Genomic DNA, 16058 nt, shown 5'->3' on the forward strand with positions numbered 1-16058 from the left:
ATTTAATGCATTTTTTTTTTTTCTATGAGAAATACAAAGTTCTGCCATGAAGCTCTAGATGGCACAGTTGATAGGTCCTTAACTCAGTCTACTTGCAATTACATCATTATGTATAGGGCACAGCTGATTGGTTCCTGCTGTATCAGTAGCCAATGAGCTCACTGCTCAACCTTCAAATTCTGGTAAGCATTTTCTGTAGCAGTTGTAACGTGCTTTCAGAGACCCTCCACCTTCTCCAGCTCCACCTGTATAGATCAGCTACGGGTAATTCATGTATGCTATATTGTACAGCAGCAGCATGTCTTACTGCTCACAGCCGCGTGTTGTGTGTGTATTGGCATCTATTCCTCCATGACCAAACATATCAACATTGTCATATCCATTACCATGCCAAACTACCACGACAGAACTATTAGATAAACTGTAACTTTAATAAGTTATCGGTTTATTTTTTTATTATTTTTTTTTACAGTGTTATCTGTATTTAAACGTCTCAGACTTTGTAACATTTTTGCACAAATTTTCATTTTGCAGCTCACTACCTCAGAAAAACAAAATAAAAGACAGAGATAAAACCACTCTGGTTCTCCATGTGGAGAGAGCTACAGCTGTTACAGTAGAGCATGGTATTGTATAGTGGACAACACTAGAGAGCAGGTTAAAAGGGTTTTTAATGGGACGCCCATATTCCCAATCCATCTAGCCTTTATTTTTAATACATGCCTCCACTGATGCAGACTGCAATAAAGCACACGGCTGGTGAAACTTGCTCTGGCAGACACATATAGGCAGACACATATACACACACCAAATCAAAACTACATCATTAAAAGAGCATTATCAGCATCCACCTGATAATGATGATGAACCCTACATTATGTAACACAAAATGTCCCCAAGATATCCTAAAATATTAAAAATCCTTGTCCTTGTGGGGAAATGTATTGGTCCCCATGAGGAAAACAGCTTATAAATCATACTAAGTTTTTTGTTTTTAACATGTAAAAATGCAGAAAGTTTTCTGTGAGAGGTAGGCTTAGGGGTAGGGTTAGTGTAAGGGGATACAATATACAGTATAAAAACATTGTGCACTACAGTATACATATTTTTATGTCTATGGAATGTCCCCATAAAACATGAAAACCTAACATGTGTGTGTTTGTGTGTGTGATGGTAAACTAGCTGTATGAATTGTGATGTGTGTGGTGATCTGGTGAACCCTGATGTGGGGTGGAGCTCAATTTGTCCTCTGAAATAGAGCCTGATTGAAATGGCCATAAAATGACACAGGCTTTAATAGCCATGTCATGAAACTCCCCCTCACAAAGCGGGAGGAAAAATCCGCTTGTAAAAGTGAAATATGTTTCTGGGGATGTTTATATGGTTGAATCTCCAGAGGAGATCAGATGTCATCAGACTCACTTTTCAGTCCATCTCGACCAATCAAAGCAAATATTAGACAACAGATACATCAATTATATTATATTATATTATATTATATTATATTATATTATATTATATTATATTATATTATATTATATTATATTATATTATATTATATTATATTATATTATATTAATCAAAACCAGCATAAGACCACAAAATCACGCTCGTTCACACACTCTGTCAAGTCTGTATAACATGTCTGAATAATGTATAGGATTGCATGTACAGAATATGCTAGTGCCATTCGGGGAGATATTTCTAGTTACAGTACTGTATGAATGACGTACGTTTGTGTGATCGCTGTGCTCAACATACATACAACACAGATGTTACGCACGCTTACATAAGTTACCCATCCACAATGATCATGAATGAAAGTTAACAAAATAGAAATATACAGTCACCGTCAGCAAAGATGTCTGAAAGAGCCTTTACGGAATAATCTTAAAATGAGCTTAAAATGACTTCAAAGCAACACTTGTTGTGATGAATTTTAGCACATTATTTATTCCTTTTGAGACTGTGTTGGAGGAGTGTGTGCCTTTCAATATATTGTGTTGAAATTACATTTGAAACTTTTTTGGAAATAAAATTCCAGGCTCTTTTGTTTAGATAGGATTTAATGTGTCCTAAAATGCAAAAATACAACTTCATGTATTATTATTGTTATTATCTTTTTCATAATTTGACAAAGTTACAGCTTTTGGAAATTATGCACAATAAAAGTATTGTTCATATATGATATTTACCCTGATTTTTCTTCACACGTCACATGTCTCACATTTCATGCTCTTCAGAGAAATTACTCTCCTTGGTAGTATGCAAATTTAATTAATTTAATGTGGCCTTCATATAACAAAAATACAGTTCAATATATTAGGTCTAATAAAAATCAACTCCTGGGACATTTCTTGGACTTCTTGACATTTTTGCTCTCTGCCTCAGTGCAGTGTAAGTGTTATTGCTGAGATATATTTTCAATTTGAATGTTTTCAAACCTACTGACAAAGGGAGATTCTCATAAAACCCATTACCTTCAGCAATGCGTCTCTTTATGCATCGGGTCTTATGAAAAGTCTAACAGGTTAATAGTATATGAGAACATGTGTCTATGTTCACTGCATTGTTTTATAATACCTGCCAGCAATCTGCTTACAGTGTATTACAGTGCAGTGCACAAACAATTGAGTGCGCACCTACACACACACACACACAAGCACAGTGAATACAGTGATATATTAAAGCCATCCAAAAGATCGATAACGAAATGAAAGCTTTAGACCTGCTAGTATAACACAGTAAGTTCAACAATAGCGTTGTGCTTTTCTCACTACATTTCTCTATTGGTAGAATATCTCTTTTATATCCCTCTGTCTCTCTATCTGTATAGGATACTTCTGTGTGTGATTAAATTTGATATAGAGAGTTATTAGAGTCAATACTATTCCTTCCTCCAGAGTTTAGATTCAGCCATGCACTATAACACGTGATTTTCAAATGAACCCAAAGACTGTGATTAATGCTTCAGGTTTGTTTGATTAGAGAAGAAACCCAAGCTACATTTAGATTCATGTACCAACCCTGACACATTTTATTATGAAGTTAAACACTGAGTTTCTTTCTTCCTTTTCTTTTTTCTTTATTTATTTTTTATATTGCTGTTGTATATTTCATGTTGTCTCTGCTGGTTTTGTGTGAACCTCCTTTTAAAAGCATCTGTGCCCATGTTTGTAAAATGATTTAGCTCATCTTTGTGCATGTATGAATATGTTTATGCATTTGAGGGCTCTTCTTCTAAAGAGTCAATTTTAAAGCTACGCCACAGGGGATGCGCCTTCAGAGATATAATGACTGTCAGTTTCCCTACAGACATTTGAACGAGAAACTGTTTGATATATCAGTGTGGGATTGTATAATTATACAGATAAACTGGTTCTTGAAGGCTGCATGTTTTTTGTTGGCATATCAGAAACTTCCCATCATCATCATCATAATGACCAACATAAATTACAGTAATGTATAGTGATATGTTATTCAGAATTGAATTAAGAATGCCTTTTAAATTCCAATTCCCAAATTTGAATTGAATTTTCATCAAGGTTGCATTTAAAATCGTTATAATCTCTGTAAGTGTAGTCATTTTTCATTATTCATAAACATGTTATCATATACATAGGGCATTTCCAGAAACATTATATGATATAAATAATAAATGTCTGAAAAGCCAACTATGAAAATGTGTTCATATTTTCACTTTATGGCCCATGATAGAAGAAAACTTCAATTCCCAGAATGCCACTTCACCAAAAGTCTTTAAAATGAAGCAAATTACCAACATATAACCAATAGATTCAAATTTTGCCAGTATTTATTTTAGAAATTACGTGAAAACAATTTGGTGGACATTTTGATGTAGTGCAAAAATAATTGTAAAACTTTTAAAAATATTCCTGTCATGACAACTCTCGGATTGTTTGGCATGGTAATGGATATGACAATGTTTTATGATATGATATGTTTGGTCGTGGTGGAATAGATCTTCTACGCTGCTGCTGCAGAGCATATACGGGACTTGCTGCCAAAACACACACGCAAGCAGCTGTGAGCAAGTAAGACATTACAATGTAGCATACATGAATTACCCGTAGCTGATTCATACAGGTGGAGCTGGGGAAGGTGCACTGCACTGCTACAACAAATGCTGACCAGTGTTTGAAGGTTGAGCAGCGAGCTCATTGGCTACTGATACAGCAGGAACCAATCAGCTATGCCCTATAGATAATGATGTGATTGCAAGCAGACTGAGTTAAGGACCTATCAACTGTGCCATCTAGAGTTTCATGACAGAACTTTGTATATCCAACATCAGGAAATAGAGAAAATTAATGTTGACATATTCATGTTTTGTTAAAAAAAAATGTCAGAGCCCAAGATAGACGGAGTTTCTGGAAACTAAGTGAGCTGTCTAAGTAAAGCCGCCAAACACCATGAAGATATCATTAACATACTGAGCAATTAACAGCATCTCTTGTGGCTAGTAAGGTGCAGAATACAAATCTTTTTCTTTCCATCCTGATGATTTCTGATGCATCAAGCCTGTCTCCCTGCCGTCTTGTGGTCCCACGATACAGGAAAGCCATCGCCGTCTCATTCCGATTACACAAATATTTGCATTTGGCATTTACAGCTGATTTCGGCTGCGCTCCCTCTGAGCTGTGCAATGTTTCCCACACGAATTGAAGGTTTTCAGTCTGTAATGACTGAGTAATAAAATTCACCCTTCTGAGAGGATCCAACACTCACAATATTTACACCTTGACATTTCAATCAGCGGAGTTTGATAAGTTGGTATTAAAACAGGCAGAGGGGAGACCTCACAGAATCCGCCACTGAAAGAGAAAATATCTCACTACTGTACAAAACTGAACGTGAAAAAAAAAATATATATATATATATATTAGAACAATAAATTTAATATTATTACATAATATTATTAAATAAAATATTTAAAAATGTATTTACTATTGAATAATATATTACATATTCATTTGTTAATAAAATTTTAATTAAATATGTCTATTCATAAATAATTAAATGATAGATAGATAGATAGATAGATAGATAGATAGATAGATAGATAGATAGATAGATAGATAGATAGATACTGTAGATAGATAGATAGATAGATAGATAGATAGATAGATAGATAGATAGATAGATAGATAGATAGATAGATAGATAGATAGATAGATAGATAGATAGATAGATAGATTTTATTAGTTTAGATAGTTTTTTTATTTTATACATTTATGACATTTAACTTCAAGTAATTGTTTCTCAAGTAAATGTTTAGATAGTTGTACTGGAAAACAAGACAAAAATACTGAGTAGGAAATAAAAAAAATTTGCGGGACAGATAGAAATGAAAAAAGAAAAAAAAACGGGACCAGAGAGACGGAGAAGAAAGAGATAGTGGGAGGTGAGAAAGTGAGAAATGAAGAGAAAGAAAGAAATAAGAGAAAGAAAGAAATAAAGAAACAAAACTCCCCTAGGACAAACACAAGCTCCCAGACCCCTGACCCAAACTCCTCTCAGGCGCTGTATGTCAGTGTGTGTGTGTGTGTGTGAGAGAGAGAGAACAACACCCTCGTTCAAACCTTCAGGGGCCATATTGTGGAATCCCATCATGTTGGGAACACAGAAATGAAATGCCCTGTCACTGCAGATAGTGAGATGCATGATGAGAAAGAATATGGTTGAAAGAGCCGTTTCTCAGCTGAGAAGTCGATCTCTCGGGACGTTTGACATTTTCACATTTTGTGCACACACACACAGCACAGACTGTTGACCAGCAGCGTCAGCCCCTGTTTTGACCCAGTCAGGATGGATTAATCTGGTGTGAGGTAATGTGTGCAGAGATTGAATTGATTGGCTGTTTCACCCTGTGCTGCCCATCCACTGAAGGACAGAGCCATTCCTTAAAGCAACATAAAGCATGCTCTGTTCTGAAGGATATTCCATTCCAGCACTTTCATGTTTCAACTAGATAAAGGTCATTCCATTCTAACACTTATGTAACATTTGATCATGTTGGTTGGTTCATCTTAGTCCTTTACAACACAGTGGTTCCATTGCTTAGCCTGTTCCTCGTGCTCTATTGTCGGTTATGGTCTTTTCACACCAAGTCTGATGCAATTAAATTACACAAAAGTATAACTTTTTTTCACAACAAGTCCAATTCAGAATTTATGTACAATTAAAAAAATATATATAATTTACTTAATCAGTATTTTTGACTTGTATTCTAGAAAAATATATATAAACATCCTCAAAAACAAGACACAAAACTGCATAAGATATTAAGACTTGTTTTATACAATATATCTTAAAGTAAGTTTATCTATTTTGTACTTATTTTTTTTAAATAAATACAATTTTAAATTATTTGAGATGTATTTGCCTTTAGCTAAAGAAACCTTTTCAATGGGGTAGGAACAATAAAAAGATATATTGTTTTGAAACTAATTCTAAGTCTTATTATACCCAATTTTGCAAATCTTGTTTAATGTTTACAAAGCTTTACTGCACTAAAATGAGAAAAATATTTTTTTACACTGTGTAATTCTCTTACTACCCCAGGTTTCATAGACATGGCTTAAGTCTAGTCCCAGACTAAAATGCATGTTTGAGCTGTTTTAAATGAAAGCAACTTGCCATGACAAATCTTAAAGGGCACCTATTATGCCCCTTTTTACAAGATGTAATATTGGTCTTGGGTGTCCCCAGAATGTATTTGTGAAGTTTCAGCACAAAATACCCCACAGTTAATTTATTATAACCATTTGAAAATGTCATTTTTGGGGTCTGTTTTAAAAAGAGCTGTTTTGGTGTGTACCACCTTAAATGTAAATGAGCTGCATATCCCCGCCCTGCTGGACCCAGATGATGAAGAGAGTCCGGCAGAATAAACACGAATGAGAATGGACCAAGACGTCTCGGAATGGTTATTTGATACATTTATGTACTTACAAAGTTTTAATCGCGTCCCCTTTGCAATTATGGATGTGCAACACACACACACACACAAATTGTGATAACGTTCGCGCAATTTTTTGAAACTACACACGCACAAATACTGTGATAACGTTTGCTAAGTACTAACGTTTGCTAAATTATATTTATGCGAGGGGTGCTTTTGCGTCATGTTGACATTACTTGTCGTAGGCTACAGGTGCTTATGTGGCAAATGTGAGAAGATGGCTATACAGAACCAGAAAACAAATGCTGCAGGGAGATAGACGTTTATATACTTTCTATGGAGATAGAGCATGTATTAATTTATTTAAATTTGTAATTGCTGCAAAAAATGATACGTGACATAAAACTGTCTGACGTTGTTTGTTGAAACATCCTATGACGACGACAATAAATAGCTTTAGACGCATTTGTTGTTGAACTGGCTGACATCGATTGAAATGACTATTTGCTCAAAAATCATAAAATACACTTACTTCTTCTGGAGGTGACGTTGGATCGCGAACAGTAGACAACGATCCACACTTGAGGATTAACTTTGTCCCTCGTTCACTAAACAGTCAGTCAGAAAATGATTCTCGCAAACGTATTTAGGAAGTTTAAGTGGCGCCTTTTCTTCATAAATAAAATCCATCCGCTGTGTTTTCAGTGGCTCTGATGTCAGTGAAGACTACTATGTCCATTCTTACATCCCACAACAGAACACCTACATTTCTTAGGAGACATTACCGGCTGTTGTTGAAACAATGGCGATGGTGTACAGATCACCGAGGGTGGGGTAACCATAGTGTCAATCAAACCACGTCGGTGGGGCTTGCGCAATTCTACGTCACAGTGAGAGCAATCTTAGAACAGCTCGTTCTGAGACAGTGCTTATGATTTATTGAGATTGTAAAAAAACCACTGGGTGGATTTTTATCATTCTAGGGTGGTTTTGCTCACACACTGCCAACAAACATTTATGTTCAAACACCATGTAAAAGTGAATTTTGCATAATAGGTGCCCTTTAAAATATGTCAGTGCCATTGTTTTGTCTCAATATGCCAACACGTGTTAAAGCACGTTTATAAAAGCTACTTAAAAGCCCTAATTGAACTAAGGCTTAATCCTGGCTTAATCTAAGCCCTGTCTGTGAAACCGGACCCTAATGTTTTGCTTAAAATGTCATCAAATATTTTGACTTGTTGTGAATAGGCCTTTACTTGTACACTAATTTGCGTCTCTCTGCACTTGTCTGTCCTGTATCTCTATTATTAGTTATAGAGGAAGTGCAGCAGCAGAACTATCATGTCATGTTATCCATATCCAAAACCTACATACCTGTATGATTTGACTGGAACAATTTTTCTTAGAATGTTTTTCTTAGAAACTAAAGCCAAAAACTAAGGCACAACTTGCTTTTATGGCCAATAAATCTGGAACGAGCAAGTGAGATTTGGAATAGAAGGCCCAGCACAGATTTAGAGGTTTTATTTTGGGCGCTATTAAAAAAAGCACCCCAAAGCTGCAGTATCGATCGGTGTGCAAGTCCGCATAACTGTCCCTGTACTAAAACTCCCACCACAAACAGGGATCAGAAGCTTTATACTACCTGACAGTTAGAAGAGTATCCCCCTGTAAACATGATGGCTAATGCTAAGACCCACTCCAAACATTAAGGGGCATGTTCAATAGCTCAGGCTAAATTTCATCTGAAGCCTTTGGTGTTTTTCTAGGGTGAAACCCACTAAGCTGTACTGATCCACAATAAACTGTTTTGAATGCTCCAGACAAGGTGGGTGGATTGAGAAAGATCAGGAGAGATCTTTGAAAAAAATGAATTCAGACATTTGTTTTTTACTCATTATCACCATTTTTCGCCTTTCTCTAATAGAACTCTGTGTTTTTCTGCTTTGCAATTTCAGCTTTAACGTTTCAAAGGCATGTCTACAAATTTCAAACACTCGGAAAGAGAAAAACACTTTTCATTGATGTGATATTGAGATAGTGAGATGGTGAAGATCTCTGTTAGAATTTCAATCATTTTGATGGCCTAGCAAGTAGCCGTTGGGCACCCAGAGCAGTTCTGTTATAAATTTTTTGGTTATGTCTTCTTTTCATCTCTATGCCCCTTAGAGCTTTAATTAAAGTTCGCAAAAATACCGGGAAGCTTGTGTATGTTTCCTGCATAAGAAAAACAGACCTAGATTATTTGAGTAGGTTAAAGTATTGCTATAAAAAAATAGCTAGAAATTATTGCTATCATTTTAACTTTTCAATTTAGTACAATTAAATATATATGAAAAATAACAGAACACATAATGTGTGCAATTAATCATGCCCCCTGACCTGTATGTAAATTCCATAATAAAAATGTTCTTACAACAACCATTTAAGTTAAACTTTTTAACTCACAAGGGAGTGTTTTGGTAGCACTTTACAATAAGGTTTCATTAGTTAACATTAGTAAACTTCTATATTAACATGAACTAAGAATGAACTTTAATTTATTAATCTTATTTAATGTTAATTTCAACATTTACTAATACATCATTAAAATCAAATGTTGTGTTTGTTAACATTATTTAGTGAACTGTGAACTAACATCTGGATTTCAACATTAACATTAACAAAGATTAATAAATACTGTAAAAAAAAATTTATTGCTCATTGTTAGTTCATGTTAGTTAATACATTAACTAATGATAACAAAGTGTTACTGAGATAAAAATAAAATAAAAAAACATGGCGCTGAGATACTAAAAAACATTGAGAAAAGATGATACAGCCAAATATGTCATTCAAAAAATATGTTAAACATTTCAAAATCCATGCATGAAATTATTTTTTAATGTTATTAATGTAAATATAATTAAAACAAAATGTGTTTCACGTAATTAATTAGATTTAAAAGTAAAATGTCAAATTAATTACATGACAAATTAAAATATATTTAAATTATTTATGCATACAATTAATTGATTGACGGCTCAGCTATAAATATTGCATAAAACATAGCTGTACCTATAGCATGGTAACAGACTGTGGTGAAATGACTGACTGCAGGTGTGCCTGTTTAAATGAGATGCTGACTGCAGTGTCATTCAGAGACAAATATTCTTCTGAAATGTGCGTGTGTGTTCTTTGTTGCAGTGCACGTGAAGGCTGGCACATGTGAGGTGATTGCAGCCCACCGCTGCTGTAACAGAAATAAGATTGAGGAGCGATCACAGACGGTTAAGTGTTCCTGCTTCCCGGGACAAGTCGCTGGAACGACAAGGGCTGCACCCTCCTGTGTGGATGGTAAAACAGATCTTCAGATCATTTCAATTCTATTCAGGCAAATGGCACTGGGTTTTAATAATAGCCTAATTCACAAATAGTGTTTGTGCTTAAAATGAATAACGACTAAATTGAAATACTCATTGACAGAGCTTCAGTGCATTCAGTGTCTGGATGAACTGGAATGTTGGTGCAACTAGCAAATTCGCCCCTATATGTATGATGATAAAGATGCAATTGCGCCCTGCATCTTTCACTCTTTCTCCCCCGTCTCTTTTCCCCTCATTCTCTGTCTTTCAGTCTCTTTGTCTCCCTCAGCTGTCTGGCTGTTTCATTTAATATTGTGTCAACACTGTCCACTTGACAGAGAAATCGATCGTTATCTTATTTTGCCTGACTGTAAGCTCAGGAAAAAATAGCTCAAGTGTCTCTACACACAGCGCTCTGCGTGAGAGGAAATGTCAAATAAGCCAAGTTTCACCCCATCTCATACTTCATTCTTTCTCTCTGAATCATCTCAAATAACTCCTCATCTGTTTGCCATTTTCTTGCTCCTGAGCTGATCCATGAGCCACTGTGTTTCCTTTTTCTTTTTTCATTTTATGTCTTTCCCTGGAGTCCACTTAGCTTAAGTCAAGGTACAAAAACAGTCTTAATTTATGGGGCTTGAATTTTAATGGAATTAATTATAATTAATTACTAGATGGTTGTTGTGTCACATCTTGCATTATAATTGGCACGTTTTTTAAGATGATGTGCCAAACAGTTCAACTTTCAAAAATGCATCTCAGGACCCCTGAGTACTCATTCTGTACTGCCTGCTCTCTGTAAGTGTGACTTTTGTAGTAGTGTACAGTATACGTGTCAGGGAGCGTGATTAAATTCATTACTGTTTTTTAATTAAGTGTTCTAAATTAACATGTTAAATCGACAGCACTAGTAATTTAGTTTTTCAGGTCAATTTTCCACCCTTTCTCCAACCCTACGAAATTAACAGGCTGCTTTTGCTATGACCTCTAATGCCCTCTTTTATGATTGGCTAACCTTTGTGCATATGAAATAAGGCAGTTACTTTGCAAAGCCTGCACTACATTGTGACAAATTCACAAAACAATCCACACTGAGTTGGTTTGGGACCTATATATTTGTAATGTGTTTCTTCAAAATGATGCAGAGTTGTAGGTGCTACACCCAGCCAGGAACAGCACAACATTTTGCCTGATTTGTTTTCCCCCCATTCCATGATATGACCCCTATACTCACTGGAAGTGACTGTGTTTGTACTGTATGTACTAACCTAAATGGTCTTGTCCATGTCCCCTGTGATGTGTGTGTGTGTAGCATCTATAGTAGCTCAGAAGTGGTGGTGTCAGATGCAGCCGTGTGTGGATGGTGAGGAGTGTAAAGTCCTGCCCGACCTCACAGGCTGGAGCTGCAGCACAGGCAACAAGGTGAAGACCACCAAGGTTAGTATACACACCCACCCACCCACCCACCCACCCACACACACACACACACACACACACACACACACACACACACACACACACACACACACACACACACACACACACACACACACACACACTCTTCAAAACATGAGGTCTGTCCTTTTGGCCTGAGGATGCCGTGACTTTGAAAGCTGTCAGGGTCATTTAAACTCCCATTTCTGAATGAATAAACAGAAAACGCTGTTTATCAAGAGATTGATTTTATTAGATTAAAATTTTGCCATTAGCATATTACTAAGCTAATACTGCAACACTCCAGCATAAAATACATATCACACACAAATATTAGATTCGAATCAGAATCATGTGCCCCCTCAGGTTTTTGAACCAAATGGATTTGAATGCAGCTTCCAGAAGACAAAAAATTTATATTTTTACATTTGATAATAAAGACTTTGAAACATACGTTCACACCGGTGTGATTAGAATGTTCAGTGCGTCACGTCATCAACTGCTAAATTCAAATTGCGTTTGCGCTTTGGCTGGCGCTGAGCCAGAGATAGAGCTCATCATATATCACAACTGTTCAGTGTTTTCAACCATATAATGTGTATTTTATGTTTCTGTCTGACATTTAAATACACAGAAGTAGCCTACTTGCAAAAAACATTCATAGTTTGTAAAGTATACACTGATGTCTATGGATGCGGCAATAATCCTTTTAAATAGCCTAATTTGACAACGTGTTTAATTGATATCATATTCTACACATTGCATAGGTAACTATAAAGGTTACTTTAATCTTAGAATATTGTAGGTAGAAAATGAACAGTGCTCCGACTAATTTCTTAGTTTTGAAGCCACAGCCTGGCACTAGGCGATTCGTGCAGAACCATTGATTTTTCGCATACAGGTAGTTGGGGGAATTCGTGCAAAATTTTGGCCTCTGGTTCACAAAAAGCTCTGTACAATGCCGAGATAAGGTGCAGTTTGCCCTGCTGTGTCCTAATATTCCTAATAATTTGGAATAGCACCAGTAAATGCGTTAATAATGTATGCCCCTCCCTCCAAGTGGTGCCCTCTTTAAAAATACTAAGTGCATGACAACCCTGATTAGAACTGATAATTGACATTATCTCACTTTGTTCATCATCTTTTTTTTCCCCCACTTGGCTTGTTACAGTGTTTTTGCATTGATTGCCCTTTCTGTGAAAAATTCAAGCAATGATGCCTTATAATGTGGCTAAAAGAAGGTGTTTGTCAGTATTTAAAATATTGTCTAGGTAGGCAACTCACTAGATATTGGAACAAAGCCTCTGTCTTTCTTTCTCTCAGTGACCTAATTCTTCTTGTTGTGAACACGCTCTGTACCATACCTTAGGACTTCATGTGGAGAGAGCCTGAAGTTTGTTGGAACTGACATCAAACACAGTAGAGCCTGATTTAGGAAAAAAAAGAAGAACAAAACAGAGAAAGAGAGACAACCCCTTTTTTATCCTGCCAATAAAACTTCTTGAATCTTGACAAAGAGAGACAGAGACAAAGAAAGAGAGAGACAAGCTAAGCAACAAACACACAAGCACTTATGTTATGAGTGACAGATGTGAAGTGACTGACTCAGACTCTTCTCAACAGAAAAAGTCAAAGGCAGTACAAAGCAGTAAATAAAATGAAGTGACCAGAAGACATGATTTCAAGATTTATTGTGATCTTTATAGTCACTGAAGATCAGGGTAAAACGAACTCTTTCCAAGCGGAAAATGTGAAAACCTTAGGAATACCAATATATATATATATATATATATATATATATATATATATATATATATATATATATATATATTAGGGCCAGAAATTATGGTAGTCATTACATTTATTTATGGTAGATTTTGTCACTTCACCTGAAATTGGTGTGACAGAAAGTTATTTTGGACTCTGCTGGAGAGGAAGTATCTGGGACTGGCAATCAAATTATGCACACACAACTACAATTATTATTAGAATTATTATATTAAATGATAGAAGAGGCCTATGTTTTTTCATACTCTGCAGTTAGAAATACTGAAAACTTCTCCAATTAAAAGTTTCAACAGAAATAAATTCTCTAGACTTCCTTAGTCTCTTGATTTTTTTTTCAACGTTGTAAACAACACATGGAGACATTTTCATACATTGCCTCAAAAAAGAGGGTCATGGTGATTTTTTTTTTTTTTCATGGCAAAAAATAAAACAGGGGAGGAGTACAGAAGTGAAGGAGAGGGTCTGGTTTGATCAAAGACTGATAAGCTATTGTGTGCCACCATACCTCTTATAAAACACATACACATAAGACTGATCCATATTTCATCGCAGTGAATTCATGTGAATTTGGACCATCCACACACATAGCCCTCTCTCTCTCTCTCTCTCTCTCTCTCTCTCTCTCTCTCTCTCTCTCTCTCTCTCTCTCTCTCTCTCTCTCTCACACACACACACACACACACACACATTCTGTCTCTTTCTCTTTGGGTAGATTTTGGTCCCACAATGTAGACAAAATCTGTATCAAAGCTTATTTTTAGTAGTTCCTGCTTACAATAATCTGTGCAAAAAAACAAACAAAAAAAATCATAAAGACTTTTGGCTTAGGTGCGCAAGCAAGCACCTACAGTATGTTCTGACAAACATCCAGAACTGCATAGCAACACGCCAAAAACCACCAAATTCAATTTATATTACAGCACGTATATTGTCTTTTTTATATTCTTATATTGTCTTCTTTATTTACTTTATAAATAATTGTATAGGTCTGTGAAAATATAAGAGAGGAGAAAAGAAGAGTTGCTTTGATCAATTATGGATGTTTAAAATGATTGATCAGCATGGTAACTGCTCGTTCTATGCCAGCACACCTCTCGCAACATAAAACTTGCCAAATCTGAAAGAGACACCAGGACAGAAAGAGGAAGAGTGAGAGGGTGGATCAAGTATCGGGCATTGTGCCATGGCACTCTCTTCAGTCGTCCCTCTGTGCCAACTTGGAAGGCAAGGTGCCAGGCTCTAAATGAATGAGTTTGCTTGGGCGCCAACTGTTTCACCCACTGCTCCAGCGGACCATGCCCATCAGCAGCCAGGACAACAAGTCAGCGCAGATAAATGTCAAGCATTAATTAAATCTGTACTAACAGAGACGGAGAATCAGACGACTTCTTCCTCTGTACAAAATAGGGCAGTATAGTTCATAATGATTCATATTTTAGGGTTATTGGAGTCAGATGTGCTGGTAAACAAAGGTGCAGGTGTGTCTAATGGGAAAACACCAAAGGGTCAAACCTAAATTCTTGCTCGTTCTCTATTTCAGGTGACCCGATAGTTCTACGCGCCATGGAACCATCGGACCCAACTTACTGGGACAAAAGTGCTGAAAGTGAAGACTAACTATAGACACCATTGAGCTTCAGCTAACAGGATCGATCAGTATTAGTCATACGAAGATTATTTGAAATCAAAACGTCTGAGGAACAGACTGATCTCCAGAAATATATCCACCATAAACATTAGGACCATCCTAAAAAGTTAATGTGTCCTCCTCAATGGACCCCCTGGCCTTCCGGACGCTTGATCTTCTGGGTGTGGATCTATAGCTGCTGGAATGTATTGGCTGGGGGGTCTCGATGTACGTATGCAGTTGTTTTTTTTTGTTTGTTTTTGTTTTATACAAAAGATGTTTGGATCATCTACACCAGTGCAACCCAATGGAGTTTAAGCTCTTCAGCAACATGCTCTCCTTCCTTGCCCTTCAATTCTTCCCAAAGTTCCATGATCATTCCTGCGCTACCTAATCAGAAGGTCCAATCATTCCTTGCGGAATCTTTGAAACAGCATTTAAACATGTAAAATCGATCTGGACCTCTAACGGACTTCTGTATATTGTTTGTTTCTAAATTAAAGCTTTTCAGCCCCACAGTCTGAAATAACAGAATAGATGTACCAGTATATTCTAGAACATGTAAAAGTGTAAAAGATCAAAGTGTTATTCTCAAAACAAGCAGAATAAAGTTTATTAAGGTTATCATTTTTATTATCAATGTTTTTATCCAGCCTGGTAACTGCTATTGAGTACATGTGTCAGTATTATATTCAATAATTAAAAATGTCGAAAATATTTGTTCTCCATACTCTGATTTCAGAGGCTGCAAGCTAGTGAAACCTAATGGTTTATTGTGCCACAAATAACATGATTTATTTATTCACTTCTCCTCCACTGGTACTGATACACAGGAAAATAACATAATCAGCATTATATATATGATTTTTTGTTTTCTGACCTTTACGTCTGAAGACAAAACCGCAGTCACTCCAAATGCACACCCTCATGTTTCAAA

General features: G+C 36.2%; 1 protein-coding gene across 1 annotated transcript in view; it reads left to right on the plus strand.

Moving 5' to 3' along the window:
- tafa3b (TAFA chemokine like family member 3b) overlaps window positions 1-15745 on the plus strand; it is a 101075-nt gene extending 85330 nt beyond the window's left edge. Inside the window, exons 5-7 of the mRNA XM_084087323.1 lie at window positions 10115-10264; window positions 11585-11709; window positions 15035-15745. Coding sequence (XP_083943449.1) covers window positions 10115-10264; window positions 11585-11709; window positions 15035-15046 — 287 coding nt within the window. The 3' untranslated portion in view covers window positions 15047-15745. The remainder of the gene's footprint in view (window positions 1-10114; window positions 10265-11584; window positions 11710-15034) is intronic.
- The last annotated feature ends 313 nt before the right edge of the window (window positions 15746-16058 follow it).

The sequence above is a fragment of the Abramis brama genome (assembly GCF_963993115.1).
Source record: "Abramis brama genome assembly, chromosome: 16".
Taxonomy (NCBI): Eukaryota; Metazoa; Chordata; class Actinopteri; order Cypriniformes; family Leuciscidae; genus Abramis; species Abramis brama.